This window comes from Leptidea sinapis, chromosome 10 (genome assembly GCF_905404315.1).
Source record: "Leptidea sinapis chromosome 10, ilLepSina1.1, whole genome shotgun sequence".
Taxonomy (NCBI): domain Eukaryota; kingdom Metazoa; phylum Arthropoda; class Insecta; order Lepidoptera; family Pieridae; genus Leptidea; species Leptidea sinapis.
Genome location: NC_066274.1, coordinates 10,835,157 through 10,857,444, shown reverse-complemented (window position 1 = coordinate 10,857,444; position 22,288 = coordinate 10,835,157). Strand labels below are relative to the sequence as shown.

Below are 22,288 nucleotides of genomic sequence, written 5' to 3'. Positions count from 1 at the left end.
TGGGCAAATGGGTCTTAAAATCTTATGTCTCAAGGTGACGAGCGCAGTTGTAGTGCTGCTCAGAGAGTTTGGGTTTTTCGAGAATCATGAATGGCACTGCATTGTAATGGGCAGGAAGTATCAATTACCATCAGCTGAACGTACTGCTCGTCTCGCTCCTTATTTTCATAAAAAAAACACTAAATCAGTGTCCCACTGAAACTGTCCTTATTTTGTAAATTAGAGTTATTTCCGTTTACTGAGAGATTTCAGTGTGACCCTTTTTAACATGGCAGCTAAAAAATTAACGCCAAGCAAGATCTGCCTCTAAAGTAAATAATGATGAATGCGAAGTTTGAAGCAGATTCAAATCAAAATACCAAGGAATTAGCAACATGGTTTGATGTTAGCATACCCTCAATACTATATTAAGATGTTGTTAGGTTACTTAATTACGTAATAACTTAAGACAGAAAAAGGACCCTTACGTAAGGACTAAATAAAGTGACTGACTTGGAGTTTCTAAACTTGGCGTTTTTTACAAGTTATGTTTTTGATGGCATAAGATATATACCTACACCAATAATTTAATAAAATGCAAATATATATGCATGTGACATAATTTCGAAGATTAAAAATAATTGATATCCGATTAAAATAATATCTTTATCAAATGCATAACAACAACACTTGTTTTTCTTCCAGTATATTCTGATCACAAATCTTGATAGATAATTTTTTACAGCGATACGATTTGTTGCTAACATCGTGATGTGATGAAACGATTACACGAATTTGTGTAAACCTAGGCCACTTTACAAATGCAATGGAAAAAGTAGGTAAATACAATTCGCATATAAAGGATCCTGTAGATCGATCTTTTCGATCCTTAGATAACTCTACCCGTGTGTTCATTTAGTTTCACTTTTATAAGTCCGCGCTGGACATGTTCGTAATTATTAAGATAAGTTTTTCATATTTTGTTCATATTATTTGTAATTATATTTTGTTAATGTTTACCTGTATTTGTACATCCAAATAAAGATATACTTACTTACTTGAAAGATATACTTACTTACTTGCCACTCACAAATGATGTTTGCCTCTACTGTCACTAGATGGCGCTCATTCGACGCCATACAAATCGAAGTTAACTTTTACGCGATCGAATAGGTAAAAAATCTCACACTTGGCACTTGGCTGAAGCGAGTGCAATCTACAAATGTTGGCATTTAGAGAAGTAAATTACGTGATCGCGGTCGACAAGGTTTTCACATAGATTTTTATAGTGAAAGCAGAGGGCGGTAAAAAATCTCACACTCGGCACTGATCGAGAATACACAGAAAAAAGTGTCAAATTTAAATAAAACACTTTTAAAGAATTAAAACGCGTGTAATTAACTCCCTGAAACTAACTAACTTTCCCTGAAACCATGATCTGGAAATGTCTTGAAACGTCAAATAAAAATGAAACCTTTACGCAATAATCTAATGTAAAAACTCAGTTACAATTACACGCGTCTTAATCCTTTAAAAGTGTTTTATTTAAATGTGTAACACTCGTGTTAATCAAAGAAAATACTAAGTGTCAAATGATGTTAAAAGCCGTAATATAATAACATGCGAGCGAAAAACCGGGTAGTTATATTAGCAGCTCCAAAAATGCGGTGATAAACTTGGTTGTACTTAAAAATAAATGTTTTAGGTATACGATTATTGTACACAAACAAGACATTTCGATCCATCACGCTAATACAATGTTTAATAAAACAACTTTTGGTAATTTGTGCTAATTGCCTTTTTGTTGGAGTTTTGAATTGATCTGAGAATATAACGCCAAAAACATTAACCGATCGAATAGGCCGTCTTTTAAAACAGCTATTTTAGGGCCACGCGATCGAGTAAAACATATTTTCCTTTCGTTTTTTTTTTATCTTATATTATTTACTAGCCGTTCTTGAATTTTAAAAGGAAATAAATTAATAAAGGAACGTTGGAATTTAAAAAATAGGTAACCATAAACCATCTAGGATAAATTTCGTATCGAATGGTGGTAGTTTCATGTACGATACGATCAGTGGCTTAGGCGTGATTGAGCCTCAAACAAAGACCGTTTTCACTATACATATAGATATTGGATCGTTAATAACTTTCTCCTTCCTTCCACCCGAGCGCCCAGTCGATCCGAGGTTCGAGTCTCCTTAGGAAACGGCTCGCGCCTTTGAGCTATAAGTTTGGTCTCAACAGCCTGCGCTCGGCGTCACTGAAAAAAATATTCCTTATTGTTTATGAGGCTAACTACCGTAACCGTACGTAAATTAATATACAACATACGTTCATGAATAATATTCTATATAACGAGCTGTCTTTTCTTAAAGTACTTGGCTAATAAGAGGTAAATCACATCCAAGACAGAGTAGTGTAAAAAAATATTTTTTCTATTATCGTGTGCAAAGTTCGATTTTGCGCATGCATTTGCGTTCGCAAAGTACTACTTTCCCACACGTCGACAGGAGCATGGGGGAATGTAGCTGAGCGTGCGGGAATGTACCTTAGCGTGCGGGAATGTTTGAAAATAATTATAGTGGTAGAACTTTGCGCAAATTAAGAGGAAGAATAGGTCATCCTGCACTGTAATGTACTATAGTTTGTTGTTATACATTATACAATAATATACAAAGCTATATAACACACAAAGCCTGCACTAAGTACCAAGGTTATTATAAAAGCTATTAGCTTAAAAAGATAAACTAATTCTTATATTCATCGATATCAGATAAGTCAATATTTTAATTATATCAGAAAATATGAGATTTTATCTGTCTCGTGCTATATAAAGCAATTCACAACAGAAGGGGTCAGATAACGTGGCTAATTAACTCGAACTTAGCGTGTGGGATTGATAAGGTAAGAATTTTAAGTGATATTTTATTATTTATTCTTCAACATATTTGTATAATTATTGTAAGTTATTTTATGAAAGTGTAAAAACGGTCCCTTGGTCCAATAGAGACGGATAAGGCGTTACAATTGTCATACATTACAGAGGGAGTTCGAAGGAGTTGAGAGTTCGAACCAGAAATAATATAAAATATAAAGTCAGAAACAATATTTACTCAAATTAATGCGTGATATGTGTGTGATTTTTAAGTAATGTTGCAGGAATCAGGATGTTTCGATTCATCCTCTTGCTGACCGCTGTGGCGTCATGCTTTGCATACAAGGACCCTCAATTTGCAAGCGGCCGAACCACTATGGTACACCTTTTTGAGTGGAAATGGGATGACATCGCTGCTGAATGTGAAAGATTCCTTGGTCCTAAAGGATTCGGTGGTATTCAGGTAAGCGTTGCATTTAGAACATCCTATCTACTTTTAATGGCAGATCAAGTTTTTAATATTGTTAATTTGTTAGTTTGTTTTTTATAATAATTAAGATTCAAATTTCACCATGAAATGTTTAAAATAAACCATTGAGTAAATCGCGGATTATTATAATCTCGAATTCTTCGCGAGTACAATAACTTAAACGATACCAATTCAGAACTTGATATATTCGGTGGTGGGCTGGTCAGGTTTAAAGAAAGTGTTGTTAAACACTTAGCTGGTACTCAATCTGCGTTTGTCAAAGAAGTAGTTTTTCTTTTTTTTCGTCTCCAATATTTCAATTAATAAGTTAAATTTATAATTTGTACTTTCATTTCTTATTTTGTTTTTATTGTAGGGATAGTAGCAGTTCTATTTTTCACAAGTAATTAGGGAGTATTTTTTGTAATTTTTATGTTCACCATAATTGTCCTGTACTTTAGAACTACTAATTGGAACATAATGGTGTTGCGGAATTTAGTGGACTGTATGCGCTGGTTCAAATTAAGGAGGTAGGAAATAACTATATACTTAAATTAGGATTATATTGTAATATGGCGGAAGGAAGGCAACGTACCTACCTTGTTTGATGAGCTCGTTCTGTCTCCAGCTGATCTCCAAGTAGGAAACACTATGACTAAAACTTGACACATACACAGGTATTTAATTAATTTATAAAGTTAGTGCGGTGATTGCGCGAATCTCAATATAATGCGTGCGGCGGCGCAGCGGTGTCACTCAGCGGCACTTCGAAAGCAATAATGATCGTCCTTCGATTCACTTCGCGTAATTAGCGGATTTGAAGGCTTTTGCGAACCACTAGCGCCATCTCTGTGGCCTTGTACGCTGCCATTAGGAAATGGAATATAGAAGCGGTAAAGAGGATACTGAAGGAGGAGTAGGATAATAAGAAATAAATATATATAATATAAATACATATATTCCGCGCAACCATTCCCCCCGGGCTTGAAGCCTTGCCTTCAAAAACTATTATGCGAACAAAAGTAATCGAAATCTTAACCTAATCCTAAACTAAGCGAAAGTAACAAAATTATTTAGGTAGAGGACAAAGACGTACTACAGGACGCAAATATGAACCTATAGCAGTGCGCACGCGAACAATTCGAGTAACATTGTTTGATCCAGGAAATACTTCCTCGACTAGCCCTAATGGCCAGTGAAGCGGCGGTGCGTTATCAACCTTTATAATTACGACATCACCTACCTCGATAGGGTTGGTTGGCTTGTTCCATTTGCTTCGCATTTGAAGGGTATGTAAGTAGTCAGATTTCCATCGCTTCCAGAAAGACTGAACAAGCTTATCAATTAAATCTTGTCTCGAAAGCAAATGTAACGGCCCTTCCTCTATTTCTCTAGCCGGTAGGTAATTTAGAGGCGTAAGCGTTAAAAAGTGAGCCGGTGTTAACGCGAGCGGTTCTGAAGGATCATTAGATAGCGTGCGACACAAAGGCCTAGAGTTCATTACTGCCTCGATTTGGGTAAGTACAGTGCTAAACTCTTCTAACGTTAAAATTTGGTCGCCTACTACGCGATATAAGTGAGTTTTTAGGCTCTTAATATTGGTTTCCCAGTTACCACCAAAGTGACCGGCAGTTGGGACATTTAATGACCAGTGGATGCGATGCTCAGCTAAAACATGACCAAATTCAGTCTTGAAATGTTTTGACATTAAAAAGTCGTGTAATTCTGAAAGAACACGTTTAGCACACACGTAGTTTCCTCCATTATCAGAATAAAGACGCGAAACAAAACCACGGCGTGATAAAAATCGTTTAAAAGCCGCGAGAAAACTGGCGGTGCTTAAATCAGTAGCACATTCGATGTGCACTGCGCGAGTGGTTAAGCATACGAAAAGGCACACGTATGCCTTGGTTGGACGAATTCCACGACCGCGTGACATAGTCACCTTAAAAGGGCCTGCGTAATCCGTTCCCGTATGTACAAAAGGCTTAACAGCTGGCGTAACTCGACAAGAGCGGTGATCTGCCATTTCTGGAAAACTCGGCTTAGCATTGAGTCGAAAGCAGGGTAAACATTTGTGCACCCGACTACGAATCAAATTACGAGCGGATAGAATCCAATATCTTTGGCGTAGTATAGACATCAAAAGATCCGGGCCCGCGTGGCAGTTCAACTTATGATTGTAGTCAACTAAAAGGTTTACAATGTGACCCTTTCGCGGAAGTATGATAGGGTGCTTATTGTCAAAACTTAGATCAGAATTCCTTAAACGACCTCCGACTCTAATGAGTTTATCCTGTGTAAATGGTTTGAGGCGTTGAAACGCCGGACTACAACATTTTCCTTTCTGTAAGTTAGCTATTTCGTTAGGGAAGTGAGCGCGTTGAACTTGACGCCATATTAAATTTTCAGCGTAATTTAAATCTGACGCAACGATAGCTTCACGAAGCGGTAATAACTTTGCAAAACGACATATAAAAACTACACAGCGTAGAAGCTTTGACCAAGATGAAAAGCGATCTGCAAGCGACACGATCAAGTTTTCTTCCATAAATTCAGCGGTGACATGAACATGATTCCTTTCTTCAGGTGGATGCGACACTGTCGATGGGTTAAAAGCGATAACTGGCCAATGATCTGGATTCAATTTAACCCATTCGGGACCACAGAACCAAAGCGGATGATCGATTATTTGTGCGGGGGTGAGCCCTCTAGATAAGCAATCAGCGGGATTATCAATACCTGATACATGATAAAATGTATTCACGGGAAGGTCATTTTGTATTTTAGTTACACGATTAGCCACGAAGGTATCCCAACGATGGGGCGAAGAATGCACCCAACACAAGGCAACCGTTGAGTCCGAAAATGCGAAAATTCTATGAATATTTATGCGATTATTGCAAGCTTCCATTACCTTGGTAATCAAGTTACTTAATACAAGGATTGCACAAAGCTCTAAACGTGCGAGTGATATGACTTTACGAGGCGAAACTTTCGATTTAGCAATTATCAAATGAAATTCATTCTCACGCAGACCGACACTATCTCTAACGTGGAAGTAAACTACGCCACCATAGGCCTTTTCACTTGCATCTGCAAATCCCACTATGTTTATAATGTCACCAGCAAAGATGCCTACATGCCGTGGAATCTTTATTTTGCTAAGTAAAGGAAGTTCCTCTTTGAAACGATACCACTGTTGGAGAATATGTTCAGGTGGTATGTCATCCCAATCACATTCACATAACCAAAGTTGTTTAATGAGAAGTTTTGCGTATAGGACTACAGGAGCTACGAAACCCATAACGTCCCATATTCTAGCAACACAAGACAAAATAGTGCGCTTTGTACAAGACTCTGCGGGTGTACTAATTTTAAGACCAAAGCAGTCTGTAGCGGGAGACCAACATAAGCCTAGTACTTTATGTGGTTCAGAATCATCGAACTCCTTAACTGAAGAGAGACGATGAGACGGCGGAATGGAGTCTAAAACCCTTTGTGAGTTGCATGTCCATTTTACGAGATCAAACTGGCCTGCCTTAAAAAGAGCAATTACTTCGGCTGCGGTACTAATAGCTTCTTCATCACTATCGACACTATACACAAAGTCATCTGTATATAAACCTGTATCGACAGTCTCCTTTGCTCGCGGGAAAGACGCACCTTCGTCCGAAAGTAGCTGCTTAACAGTACGAAGTGCGTGGAATGGACTAGACGTTAATCCGAAGCAAACGCGGTTGAATTCATATGTCTTCAAAGGTTCTTGCGGGGAAAAGCGATATAAAATACGTTGAAATCTGCGATCACATGGCCGAATCCCAATACAAAGGAACATTTGACGTATGTCAGCGGAAAAAGCGATGCGGTATAGGCGGAAATTGACCATAATATTAAATATGTTTCCTTGAAGATTCTGACCACTGTATAAAATATCATTGAGAGATACTTGTGTAGTAGTTTTAGCACTAGCGTCTAAGACAACGCGTAACCTTGACGTAACCTTGTCCTCTCTTATAACTCCATGATGCGAAATGGTATACGACCGTAAGCTCTGTGTTGCGTCCGTATCTGGAAGTACTGGCGAAATATACCCCTTTTCTAAATACTCGAGTATGACACTATCGTAAGCTTCCTTGAGCTTAGGCGAAGATAACATTTTACGTTCTAAGCAATAGAAGCGCGTTGTTGCCTTTTGCAGTGAATCCCCTAATGACAAAACATCTCCTTTGAATGGTAGTGCGACTTCGTAACGACCGTCTGCCTGGCGGGTAGTAGTTTTACTATAAATTTCTTCACATGCCGCGTCATCTGGGCACATTGGATGCGGAGCATCTATCTCTTCTATCTGCCAAAATTTCCGCACGGCAGCATCAAGCGGATCTTCTGAGCAACAATTCGATACTGACAAGCAATTATCAATACAAGCAGGGGCAGAACCGACGATGACATAACCTAGAACTGTTTCTAGAGCGACGGGTGAAGGGGAATCAGGCTGACCTTGAACCTTGTGGGACAAAAGAAGGTGAGGAAAGACTGAAGCTCCAACTAGCAAATCAATGTCTCCTGGAATAGAGTAACTATCGTCAGCCAGAGGTAAATTATTAAAATTAATTAAGGCTAAATTATTAACCGACACGGTAGGTAAGCGTTCAGTTACCTTATCTACTACGAATGAGTTCATATCGAAGCATACACCTAGATTGAACCTGGAAAAGAATTTTATCATGACTGAACTGTCTATCGATTTAGTAAGACCTCCAATTCCCTTGACTACGGAACACCTGGGCTTCTGGTTTGGTTTCAAACCCAATCGTTGACACAAACTGCGACTAATAAAATTGCTTTGTGAAGCACTATCGAGTAAAGCGCGAGCACTATGTTCCCTGCCATGAGAGTCAAATACAACGACGCGTGCGGTAGCTAATAATACTGTACTATGAGTACGCGGAGCGGAATGAACACTATTCAAAAAAGTGCACAATGTCACATCTTTAGCGTTGGAGCGTTGTGTGTTCGATTGGTCGACGCCTAAGTTTGATGACGATGACGCTGTGTGGCTGACTTTCGCGGGAGCTACATAACGATTAGTTTCGAAATGCAACAGCGTGTGGTGTCTTCCTTGACACTTGCGACAGAGCGATCCAGAGTTACATTTCAAAGCGAGGTGACGTGAACTCAAGCAGTTTATACACAAAGAATTTAATTTTACGAATTTAAATCGCTCCGTGGGGTTCATCTCTTGAAACTTAGTACATTTGTACAATTGTTCATGGTACGACTTACACAGTGAACAAGCGCGCGATGAGGAATCACTAGTATTGACATATGTGTGAGTAGTCTTATTTTGTTTTACAGTCGCATCGCTACGCGAGCGATTCTTAATTAATGAATCACTGTTTGAAGTGCGCTGCAATATTTTAGCGTGATCGCGAACAAATGAAACTAAGCTTTCAAACGATGGAATTTCAGATCCACGATGTTGTACCTCGAAAGCGCGGGCGGTCTCCGGATCGAGTCTCTTCAATGCGGTATACAAAAATATAAAATCAGCGAGTTGATTGAACTTCAAGTTATTTAACGCCGAAACAGAAGTAGCGAACTTATCAAGAAATTGTTCAAGACCTGTAATACTAACAGAAGTTAAAGGTTTAAATGCGAATATTTGATCTAAATAAGCGGAAGCGAGCGAACGCTTGTCTTCGTATTTGTCTATTAAAGTTTGTAGAATAATGCCATAATTCTCGGCAGTGGCTGACACACCAGCAAACACCGATAGTACTTTTGAATCTAATCTACCTAACAAGTAATGTAATTTCTCGGAGTCAGTGAGAGTGCGGTTATCATGGACAGTGTTTTTGAAAGCAGAGTAAAATAGTGGCCAATTTTTAACATCACCATTAAACTGACACAACTGAATAGGCGGTAATTTTGGGCGATCGCGACACACTGTCGACAAGTCTTGCATTTCCGATGAAATAATTCTCGCGGTATGCTTGACACGACTATACAAATCTTCGAAAGCACACAATGGTTGTATGTTAATTGTGTACTTGGGGTTTATAGTCATTTCCAATAAATTAATTTCATCTAAAATGTTCTCGAAATCCAATCGCAAACGATCTACGGTTTCAATATCAGCTAAAAAACATTCTTTCGCGGATTGTGCTGATAAATCCTTAGCCCTCTCTGCTAATTGTTGAACTCGAGAAAACATTACATTCTTCTTAGCGTGTAAAAGCAACAATTTATTTTCACTAGCCATTTTAAATTTGTAAGTATATATATGTATACAAATGCGTAAGTGAACAAACTAAATAATATTAAAGTTTAATACAATTTAGTAAACACTATAAATCAATCAATAAAGGATGAGCAATCTATCATAACTCGTTAACTAATATTCAATGTTAACTAAGTACCTACAGTATAAGTCAGAACGAATGACCACTTACAGATGATCTATCGACGTCGCATATCTATACGAAGCTACGGGTCAGTACTAGACTGGTCATGCATTCAACAATCGTAGATTGCTTAGCGATAAGAACATTACGACAATATAATTACCTACAGGCCAAGCCTACAGGTGTCTTAGCTATGATTTAAACTTAATATTAAAGAATTATTTGTTGAAGCGGAGTGTAGGTAGGTATTTCACAGCGTGTGGCGAGACTTTATACCTACTTCGACAATGCGGTTATATTAAGACGAAAACGATGTCTTAATTAATACTTTTTACATTAAGCGGGTTAAATATTTACTAAGCGAGAAGCGAATTAAATACCTATTGTATTAAAGCGGATTATATTCCTACGAAACGAGAAGCGAATTAAGTATTCGATTATAGCGGGTTTCAACAACTATGTAGGTTAAAATACCGATCACTCGCGAACAATATATTAACCTATTACATTTGAGAAATTTAAGTATTTAATAAAGTAACGATCCGGGTCGATTCAGGACCAGAAAAAAAATGGTGTTGCGGAATTTAGTGGACTGTATGCGCTGGTTCAAATTAAGGAGGTAGGAAATAACTATATACTTAAATTAGGATTATATTGTAATATGGCGGAAGGAAGGCAACGTACCTACCTTGTTTGATGAGCTCGTTCTGTCTCCAGCTGATCTCCAAGTAGGAAACACTATGACTAAAACTTGACACATACACAGGTATTTAATTAATTTATAAAGTTAGTGCGGTGATTGCGCGAATCTCAATATAATGCGTGCGGCGGCGCAGCGGTGTCACTCAGCGGCACTTCGAAAGCAATAATGATCGTCCTTCGATTCACTTCGCGTAATTAGCGGATTTGAAGGCTTTTGCGAACCACTAGCGCCATCTCTGTGGCCTTGTACGCTGCCATTAGGAAATGGAATATAGAAGCGGTAAAGAGGATACTGAAGGAGGAGTAGGATAATAAGAAATAAATATATATAATATAAATACATATATTCCGCGCAACCACATAAGATCAAGAACATTGTATTGTATATATATATGGTGTGCTTTAATAAATAAATAAATAAATCGCTTTAATTTCAATTTGCTGTAATACGAGGTAAATATCTTGATTTGATTAAACCACTGACACCAAAATATGGTCTTCAACTACGTTAGTGCCACTCAAAATAAGCGACGCGTTTTTTTCAATTTCAATTAACACACCAGTTTAATTCTCTGTGAAATTCTGTATGAGAATAACAACTATTTTTTATGGTATTTTATGACGATAGGTAGAATACAACATACTTCTGAATCAGTTTGATTTTCAATTTAAGAATGCCCTTGATATAAACTAATGCAAATCAGTCACTTGATCAACTTTTGGATGTTATGCAAGTTGATATAATTTTTTTTATTGCATTGTTATGTCAAGAAGAAAAAAGCATACTCCCACCTTAAAGGCCGGCAACGCATTTCTTGACACACCTGTTGTTGCGGATGCCCATGGGCGGTTGTCTCACCTCTCCCCATCCCGTGAGCCTCTTGTCCGTTTGCCCCCTCTCATATAAAAAAAATGTATAATATATTTGCATAATAAGTAAATTGATATTTTTTACCTTCCTATAATACAATTATTTTATATTATTTCTTTAAATATCATATCATATAACTACGCTTGAATTTATAAAATATATGAAAAAGATTTTTATAGCCAATAACAATATTTTAATAGCTTTTATTTCTATCTCCAATAAATCAAATAAACGTCTTCACGGCATGAAAATATTTCCTTACATATTTTTTATATTTACTTATACGAAATTTTTTTTTATAAGTTTTGTAGGTAAGTCAAACAAACATTAAGACAAAGAAAATATATTGAAATCATATTCTCATGCAGCACTAGTTTTCAGCTATCCCCATCTCCCTAAGATGGGATAAATATAAAAGAGAGAGAGGTAATTGGCTTATACAAAAGTGTTAAAGAGCAATTCCAATTAGTTATAAACAAAATATACCTAGCCAATCAATTCTCATTTGATGGATTTTCAGCAAGATCTAATAAAATAAGGATTTGCATAAGATTTAAATCATGCTAAGAGTTTTTGAAATGATCTGATAATGCATGCCAGTAAAATACTTGTATATAAGTGTGTTTTGTCTATGTGGTGCTAAATGTGAATGTTAAGATATTTCTTGTTCTTTCTATTGACATGGTAATTAACTAGAAAACTTTAATACACTCATTTGAATGCTGCGTCAAAAAATGCGGCTGACAGTACACGGGATTGCGTTCCGTTTTAAATAGTAACCAGTAAACTGGCTATAAAGGAACAGCTCCACAATATACTAAATTGACGTCACACTGTTCAGTGGTCGCAGTGCATATCCGAACATACCCAATGTGTGTACAATACTTGTGTATAATAGAGCTTCGTCTATGTGGTGCTAAATAATAAGATATTTCTTGTTATTTCTATCAACAAGGCAAAAATGTGTGCTTATAGATTTCCCCTCCCAACGAGAATTTGGTGATATGGTCCAGGAACCGTCCGTGGTGGGAGCGCTACCAGCCGATGTCATATCGTCTTGTTACCCGCTCTGGGAACGAGCAACAGTTTGCTAACATGGTACGAAGATGCAACAACGTTGGTGTGAGGTAAACATTCAATTATATGTAAATGATAGTATGATCATGTATCTAGATACATCTACATAATATATGTCATTAGCGGCATAGGCTGCTGAGCAGCGTTGAATGATGAACACAATCAAAATCCTTAGATAAATCACAGAATACTGTAATTCCTTCCGGATATTAGAATCTCGGATACGATATCCATAATGTTGAAATAAGAATTTTGCGCGTAATATAACATTTCTCTCATACGTCATTAAAAAGATTTACTTCAAAAATGCATAAAAATATCACAGTAATTCGTACTCTAACGCAACTGTAAGTTTAAATAGTTATTAATGCAACTGTTGTGTAATAAGGGGTATTAAAACACGAACGTGGCTTCGCCTCGTGTGATAATAGTATCACATGAGTGTTTTAATACCTAATTATCAACAGTTGCATACAAGACTTTATCTACACCCAGAATTTGAATCCTCTAAAAGATTCTGAAACAGTTAGTTTACTGCTAACATTAAAACAGCCAGTCCTAGTAGTATCCTAATATCATCCATAATTGATTTTATATAAATAAACTAAGTGTTAATGAAAGAATTATTTATTTTAGTAGTAATTTACATTTTGTATTGTGCAATTATTAAAATTCACTTGAATATAATGTTCTTTTGCAGCGTTTAAAATATCCGGTGGTGTGCTGTCAAAACTTGAATCACTAATTTTTTCAAGAAAAATGGCGGGATTTCGAATAACCTTTTTACGGCATAATTTTTTTTACGGCGCGCCACGTTCTGATAGTGTGGAACGCGCGTAAACGAAAATGTTCTTTTTTTGAAATTCATACAGATACCACGCATCGAGCAATAAGAATGTGGCTGTTTGTTGATACTCTTCGCGCATGAAGGGATCGAAAAATAAGCCAAGGAGTGTTGTTATGAAATTCAGTACAACATTACAACACTCGTTTGGATGATGTTATGGTTATTATGACATTAGGTGTTTTAATGTTGGTAATAAGCTAACTGTTTCAGAATCTTTAATAGAGGATTTAAAGCATGGGTGTAGATAAAAAATATTACGCGGTCCTTCCGGGTCGGCGGTCGTTGACCCGCATCGCTCGGTTCGTTCTCAGCCATGCCCGTGTCCATGCGTACCTATAGAATCTTATAGATATACGTTCGAGCGATTTTTGCCTAAAGTGTTGGGAAAACCTCGCCTTAAGATATACACAATATTTAATATTTGAGCACTCATAAAGTACCAATATTGGTTTTTAAAAACTGTATTTCATTTTTATATTATAAATTTTGAAAGTTTGTCATTAATAACAAAATTAACACATCCCTTTGTACTTCATTTAGGATCTACGTAGACGCTATCATCAACCACATGACCGGAACTTGGAACGAAAACGTGGGCACTGGTGGCAGCACTGCCAACTTCGGCAACTGGGACTACCCAGGAGTACCATACTCAAGAAACGATTTCAACTGGCCCCAGTGTGAGATTCAGGGAAGCGACTATGGCAACAACGCTGAAAGGGTAAGTTTTGTTGAGGGCTTGATCATAATATAAACTAATAACTTGGTTCAGATTGAATTTTAAAGTATAAGATGTTACAACTTTCACGTTTTATCAGCAAAGTATTGCAAACTAACCTGGACACAAAATGTTAATCCATTTACGTAGGGATATCTAATAATTCTAATTCTAACTAGTAGTAAGTAACTAGTGTCAACGATTTTATAAATCAATTCAGTGATCTTAATTGAGTTAATTCTTTACAAACAAAAATACAAATCCATTACCTTCATACTTATCAGAAATAATTGCAGTCAGAGTCAGTGAAGGAAGATATGATCGTCCTGATGATAAGCAGCATCCTCTGGCTATTACAGAGAATATTATCTAACTCGTAACGCATCATAATTAACCATGTCGTAAGCAATATGCTCCGATAACATCAACGTTTGTTCGTCACGTTGAAACTGACTCGTAACTCTATATTTCCGACTACAGCTGCTCCGACGTCCCTGCACCATTGACAGTAACGCCATAGAGTGAGTGATGAGTGAGTCAATATTCCTCGGCGAGGACGGCCGTGTGATGCGCCACACACTGCGATCGCATGTGGATTTGATATTATATCTTTATTTAGAATATCTTAAAAATAGACTGTAATATTAAGCCAGAGTCACACTGGTTGAAAGCCATTTCTGCGTCAGAGCCGCCGCGATAGAGCCTAGCTGGTCGGAAGTCTAGCTTACTATTATTAATTCTAGCTTAAGGCGTGTTCATACCTCAATATCCACAAAAATTGGTTTCATAGAGAGTCGATTACAACATAACGCAATAAAAATATTCCGACGCATAAAATACAACACACAAAGAAGAACTTAAAGAAAATTTTTAACATAATAGAATATTTATATATATTTTGAAATATCCAATAAAAAATTTGGAAGTTGCTTCCCAAAAATAAATTTTGGAGCCAAAAATTTCCGAATTTTCAGCTATATCAACATTCTTTTTTTAAACAATTTAATAGAATTAGTACTTTCCTAAAACTAAAACCGAACAATTTTTCAATTTTGATGTGTAAATTTTGAATCAACAAAAGAAAATCAGTACAATAAATGCCCATTTTCAACACAAATATTGTGGGGTTGATTGTTGTTGTTTGGTAGAGTTTACAATCCTAGTCAGTCCGCGCCTTAAGTAGGAATTTAACTTGCTAGCACTTTTTGCATACCTGTACAAGAGTACCTATGAAATGGTCTGCTTATATAGATAGATATGTGTGGTGACAGTGTTACCGCAGATGAACACTGTACATGCAGTTAGTTTTCAGGATATTGTACCCAAAGAAAAACAAACGAGAACGCCACTACTAAGACTCTGATGACTGTGCGTGAGTCTGTTTGTCTGTCGGTTGGTGGTTTGTAGCGCAATTGGACAGTAGTGGAATTTCAAGTGTTTTATAATTGCTGTGATATTGAATTCTAATATGACTACCAAGAAAATTAGGAAATAAAATGTTTGTTCCTAATTATTGCAAGATTATCATTTTTTTTCTTGCATGATATTGATGTTTTTATATTCTTTTACCGTAATATGGTTATATATCTAATGCTTAATATAATACATTTTTAGGTACGCAATTGTGAGCTGTCGGGTCTCAAAGATTTAAATCAAGGAACCGAATATGTCCGTAATATGATCGTTAATTATATGAATCATTTGATTGATCTGGGTGTCGCTGGATTCAGGTAAAAGTCTTCATTAATAATAAAAGATTAGATTATACAGAAATTTTTGTTACTCTTACAAAATATCGATTTCAAAATAGGTATAGTATTCCTTAATATTTATTACTTAGCAAGTTCTTGGTAAAATTTACATTATTTTATGACAATAAGTGACGAGACGAGCAGGATGCTCTGCTCAGGATTCATGAAGAACCCAAATATTTTGAGAGGTCATTGCGCCTTGAGATATAAGATGTTAAGTCTCATTTGCCCAGTAATTGCATGTGTTTGTAATGCTACGTCTATAGACTAAGGTTGTCAAACATATTTTGTTTTCAGAATTGACGCCGCTAAACACATGTGGCCTGGTGATTTGCGCGTTATCTACGACAGGCTTAGAAACCTGGACCCTAGCCATGGTTTCGCATCCGGAGCCCGGCCTTACATTTACCAGGAAGTTATTGATCTTGGTGGTGAAGTGATTAGCAGGGATGAATACACGCCCCTGGCAGCCGTTACTGAGTTTAAATTTGGAATGGAACTAAGTCGTGCTTTCACTAGTGGCAATCAACTGAGGTAAGGTTTTAAAGCTTACTAACTACATCCGTCCATTAAATTAAAATAAGCTGAAGAAGAAACTTAAGAAAAAGTTGTTAATTATCGCAGGAATTTGTATGAAAAATTGTTTGTTGTCATCATTTTATTTTACGATCATCATAGATTGAGAATAACTATAATTTGAAAGTTAAGTGGAGGTACAAAGGAAGGAGTCGCAATTTTTAAGATAGGAAGAAGTGCTAATGTATGTAGACATCATGAATGTGGAATAACTGGATACATTTTAAAAGTGAATGTGGATGAAACTGATGGGAAAAAGTCAAATTAAAAGGAACATTCTACGATCAGGTCAATGTTATACTAAATAGGGGTAAATATATAATAATAATAATGTAGAAGAATACAACAGCTTGTATGAAAAAGTTCGTATCGTTTCAGCTGGGCATGATTTTATGTATGATTGTACTACTTACAGATGGCTTGTAAACTGGGGTCCAACCTGGGGACTTCTGGTATCGGGAGATGCCCTGACCTTCATCGATAACCACGACAACCAGCGAGGCCATGGCGCTGGTGGAAACATCCTCACTTATAAACAGTCCAGGCCGTACAAGGCAGCTATTGCTTTCATGTTGGCCCATCCATATGGAGTTCCCCAACTGATGAGCAGCTTTGACTTCCACGACACGGAAGCTGGCCCTCCGATGGACTCCAGTGGCAATATCGTGTCACCATCCATTAACTCCGTAAGTACCTACTACTAACTACTTCTGCTTCTATTATATATTATATAATGACTATCGCAGATTAACAACTGCGCACTTCAAACTGTATTACTACACCCCTAGAGGGGTTAGCAAGTAACTTTCTTACACACTTGAACAAAATCAAACACATTAATTGACTGCTTGGCGTTGCTTCCATGTTGATATAACAAATGTTTTTAAATTTTGTTTAAACTCCTTTAAATCCCAACAGACGTTATCCCTACGTTGCTTAAAAATAATTGATTTATATATAACTCTTAAACATCCTACCCAACCAGAACCCACTCAAACAGGGTTTTTTGTATTCCACCAATTAATGCCTGCCTCCTCAGTATTTGAAGTCAATTAAGTAAAACCTATATGCTGCGGTATTAATGTCATTAACATTGCGGCTATTACGGAAGTAATATAAAAAAAAAACTAAATGCAGGATAACACGTGCGGCAACGGATGGATCTGCGAGCATCGCTGGCGTCAAATCTTCCAAATGGTAGCTTTCAGAAATGTGGCTGGAAGCACCGGTATTAACGATTGGTGGGACAATGGTAGCAACCAGATCGCTTTCTGCCGCGGCGGTCAAGCATTCATTGCCTTCAACAACGACAACTGGGATCTTAACCAGACCCTACAGGTATATAATCACTTATTCGGGACTTATTATGTTAGGTGCCCCAACACGTTCAAGCCAATTGTGCACAAACACGTTGTAATATATATTCTATTGAAAAAAGAAAGAAAAACATTTATTAATACACACGCACAAATAAAAAAATTAAACATCTTAAAAATATAAGAACATAAGGTGATTAAAAAAGGAGCCACTGCTGTGGCCCCTGCGTGACATATGACTTAAAACACCTCGCCTGAATAAAATTTAATTTCCTAATTAAACATAAAAAACAATTACTACTAAACTTAAAAACTAGAACAAAACATACAGATTATAAAAAGTAATTACAAAATAGAACAAAATCATAGTAATAACAAATATTAAAATAAAAAATATATAGTTTTAGAGTTTTTATTGCTTGTTGATTTATATGATTATAAGTACATTCTCATCGGAATATACTGAAATACTGACAGGATAAGAGCTAGTATAATAATATAGCTTGCAAACCAAATTCTTACGCTATGTAACTAACGAGGCTATATGCAGAATATAAAAGTTTAGTAATAAATTTATTCAAGGGATCCCAGAGATTATTAGAATACAGGCTTGATAATATAAATAAGACTTTTCATTAAAGGATGTGAATGTGTTGTTCTCTATACTTTTTTTTTAATCTTTTTTATAAGCATCATTCTGATTAAGTTTATACCAAATGAATCATGACATATTATCTGTCCAGAGATTCTTTTGTTAATCTCACCTCTGTTAGTATGTTTTGGAGCCTCATATTTTACAATATATATAACTGTTATTTCGTTTCACGCGACGACGATAGACCGTAATAATATTACGTTCAGCGTCGCAGTAACACGATAATCTAACTAACTTATCTCTTCGGTTTTATTATATGTTATGTATTTTAACGTTATTTTCTTTCTTGTGGCATTTTTTGTTTATTTTTTCAATAGTATAATCAGTTAGTTTGTAGCATTGATGATCCAAAAACAATTTTATATGTACTGTTTGAATTACTTTAAATCCAAATTGATATAATTCACAATTTTGTCAATACAGTACGTATTAGAGAGTGAGTATATTCTATGTTTTATTGTTTGTATTATATGAATAACGGGTTGAACTTTCAGAATGTTTTCGTAAATTGCATCTTGCTCCTTTGGGCACATTTTAATTTTTTGAACCTTGACTTTTTGTTCTGTGCTATGGCTGTTCTACGCTTTTTATTATTTTTTACACATGTTTACGTGAAATTTATTTTTTTGGACGAATAAACATGAAATCGACTTTATATTTTACAGCTTTAATAACTGTTACATTTTTTATATATATAAATAATTAATTATTTAAATTGATATTTCCCCTTTTTTAAGGGTCTCTCACGACATGTGGCATTCAGAAAACATTAAAAAATCGTTTTGTTATCTTAAGGAGCACTGTTTTTTTTTTAAAGCAAGTATTAATCTGATCTTATTCCATTGATTTTTTGTTCTATTTCTATTCTGCATTTTCGTGATGACATTTTAATGTGAAAGATATTAGAGTCGCGTGGCAAAAATGTAACTTAGTAGAAAATAAACATTATGAAAACTAAAGGAATTATATTGTAACTCAGTAGAACATTAAAATGCTCAAGCTGAGACAAATTAATAATATTTTGCAATAACAGTTCGCTTTTTATGATAACTTTCAAAAAAATATAATGTTGACATAACTAAGATTACAAGAAAACCCATAAATATCGATTAGCTGGCAATAATAATTTTTTGTCAAATATTAAGTTTAGAACACACACCGTATCACAAAAAATTAATTGACGTTGGTATACAAGAATAAAAAAACGCCCCTTTAAAGATTATGTTAGAATGCTGAAATAATAATAATAATTGACGAGGATAGTAATATTTTTGTATGATCTCATTAGCTGCAATTTCAAAACGCAGGCAAAATAACATTAAAATATTATACAAAAGAGTATAGTTTAAATCTACATGAATGAAATTTTTTCCTAATCTTGTTAGTTCGATGCTGGCACTAATAACATTGTAACAATTTCAGACTTGCCTGCCTGCTGGTAATTATTGTGACGTCATATCGGGAGAGAAGCAAGGCAGCGGATGTTCTGGCAAAGTGGTGACAGTCGGTAGCGATGGCCGCGCACACATCAGCATTGGTGCCAACGAATATGACATGATGCTTGCCATTCATCAAGGCAGTGAGGTATATAACTACATATTTTATACTACAAAAATAAACACATACCCCGTTAACATAGTCCTTTTACTGTGTGTCTTCTACAGCATATATCAAGGGGTTGTTTCTTGTTTTAGTTGATTATTGCCGCAGAATTTCAGCCTCGCACATAAATAAATATACCATCTTTACCATCTGGATAATTTATCCAAAAAGCATGTCTTTGTGTCAAAGTCAAAGTTCTTTATTTGCCAGAAACATTCACAAGTAAAGAGGTTACAAATTTAAGACTAGGCACATGTTTCGTCTTGACGGACATGCAAATATTTCAGAACTTTAAGTTATTTTTGCAAACAAATATTTTTTGTGAACTTTCTCCCATTTACCACCTATTACTGCATTAATTATATCTGATAATATGACAATACTCAAAGCAATCATACAATCATACTCAAATGCCGTCATAACCTAGAAAAAATTGACAAATCCAACAAAGTTATCTTCCAATGAATAAAAGGGATTATTGAACTGCTTGAAAATGATGTGGATGGTCATGCCTGCCATGTTTGGGGTACTCCAATATAACTAAAAAATTAATTGTAGCTATAGAGTTTCACGTAAGATCCTTTCGCATTTTGTTTTTCATTTATTGCTTAAAACAAAGCATACAGTATAATTTCTTCATCCAAATAACACGAAACCCCTAAAGGGTTTATAACTGTAAGTTGTCGCTCGCGATTTCAGAGTTACATTACTATAATTATAATAATTAAATAAAGGTATATTAATATTTACATCTGTAGCTGTTAGAAAATTGCATTGTTAAAAAACGTTTGTGTGGGAAAGGTTAGTATAGCATAAACGATTTTTAATAACACCACGGGCTGGGAATAAAGCGAACACCCTCAGGCTCTTTAATTATAAATGTTTATTATACGATATTACATTGTAATCCATATTTTATATTTAAAAAAAGCCCGCTGAGTTTCTTGCGCCCATTCTTCTCAGGTCTGAGGCAGTTTCTTTTGAATGGGTGGTAGTTTTTGACGTTCAATAAGTGATTTTGAATCCTATTTTGAATAAAATATTTGAATTTGAATTTGACAACACATTTAAATATGCTATTTAAATTATAAAATTAATAAGCTTCTGTTCAGCTTAGAAAGTCCTCATTAGAAGCTAAGAGAAGCGTTCGTTTGCCTTGATCTATAATAAATTCCCAGTATTTTGATCTTTGAAAATCAACTTGAACCTCGAATTCAACTTGAGAGGGTGAGAGCCGAAGTGAGTTTAATATCACAATAAACCTGCCGACGTGACACGAAACGTGTAAGCTAATGACTATTTTCAATGGTATTCTCGCCTGTCGTGTTACATTATAATTTTCTGTTTCAACAGCTATATCACTGAAATTAAAAGAATAATTAATGATGTCTAAAAAACGTATATTCAAAATTTTAAAACCAATTTACTAAGCAATTATAAACTCAAATTGAAGCTACAAATGGAGACTCGGATAGGTAAACATGCAAGGATTTCTGAACAAAGCGTCATTTTTTTTATGAAATTAAGGAACGAGACGAGCAGATCATTCAGTTGATGGTATTTAACACGCCCTGCCCATTACAATACAGAACCGCTCAATATTATTGGCAAACCCAAAAATTCTGAGCGGCACTACAACTGCGCTCGTCACCTTGAGACATAAGATGTTAAGTCTCATTTGCCCAGTTATTTCACTAGCTGCGGCGCCCTTCAGACCGAAACACAGTAACGCTTACAAATATAAAATTTTCGATTTCTTGTAAGGTCATGCTGCAAATTTTTATTGTTTCTGTTTCATGTGGATGATACCATTTAGCATCAGATAGGCCAAATGCTAGTTTAGTTACACTTAAATATAACATAAAAATCTAAATTCAAATCCCCAAAATTCAGTCATAATATCTTCTTGTTAAAAAAATCTTACTTATTACGTCTCACGTCATTACAAGAAATTTATTTCAAGAACACGTAATTTAATCCAAGGAGTTAAATGTAAATATTTTTGTTTCAGTCGAGATTGTGAGGCGGTTATGAAGAAAATTACATATTCATCAGTGACGGTTGCTTCATCACGCTCTGTAAAGAAATTATATTTAAATAAACTGTTACGTTTTTTATAAAGTGATTTTTTATTCAATGCCTTGTACAAATCCATGTTCTTACAAGTATTATTAACGCATATATTAACACTTCTTTGCTAGGGGTTACTTTATAGAAACTAAAATGAACTACGTTCTGAATTACCAATTAACTAACTTACCGGTGAACGTTGAATCTTTGAATATAAACTTTCGTAAGCGTATCAACTATTTACTTAGTGCAAAACAATTCCATTATAAAATATTATGGTGTGGCTTGTAATTGATTAATTAGCCTTATATAAATTAATTAGATGAGGCATCGGCTAATGGGCAACCACGACAATGCTTAAGCGTACTCC

General features: G+C 35.7%; 2 protein-coding genes across 2 annotated transcripts; one reads left to right on the top strand and one right to left on the bottom strand.

Annotated features, from left to right (window-relative positions):
• Positions 1-2,815: 2,815 nt before the first annotated feature.
• LOC126966467 (alpha-amylase 1-like) lies at positions 2,816-21,969 on the top strand. The gene is made up of 10 exons (XM_050810515.1): positions 2,816-2,886; positions 3,142-3,320; positions 12,282-12,433; positions 13,771-13,951; positions 15,563-15,678; positions 15,997-16,233; positions 16,691-16,961; positions 17,413-17,613; positions 19,669-19,830; positions 21,860-21,969. The coding sequence occupies exons 2-10, from the start codon at positions 3,150-3,152 to the stop codon at positions 21,869-21,871; spliced, it is 1,503 nt and encodes a 500-aa protein (XP_050666472.1). The 5' UTR covers positions 2,816-2,886; positions 3,142-3,149; the 3' UTR covers positions 21,872-21,969.
• Positions 3,814-10,733, bottom strand: LOC126966466 (uncharacterized). Its single transcript, XM_050810514.1, has one exon. The coding sequence runs from the start codon at positions 9,589-9,591 to the stop codon at positions 4,396-4,398; it is 5,196 nt and encodes a 1,731-aa protein (XP_050666471.1). The 5' UTR covers positions 9,592-10,733; the 3' UTR covers positions 3,814-4,395.
• Positions 21,970-22,288: the final 319 nt, after the last annotated feature.

What these genes read in the sequence shown, in the direction of transcription:
- LOC126966467 (XM_050810515.1), top strand. Translation starts at nt 3,150, where the DNA reads ATGTTTCGATTCATCCTCTTGCTGACCGCTGTGGCGTCATGCTTTGCA. An exon ending in ATGGCAACAACGCTGAAAGG is followed by an intron (nt 13,952 to 15,562) that starts GTAAGTTTTGTT and finishes ATACATTTTTAG; the next exon opens with GTACGCAATTGTGAGCTGTC. An exon ending in TGTCACCATCCATTAACTCC is followed by an intron (nt 16,962 to 17,412) that starts GTAAGTACCTAC and finishes AACTAAATGCAG; the next exon opens with GATAACACGTGCGGCAACGG.
- LOC126966466 (XM_050810514.1), bottom strand. Translation starts at nt 9,591, where the DNA reads ATGGCTAGTGAAAATAAATTGTTGCTTTTACACGCTAAGAAGAATGTA.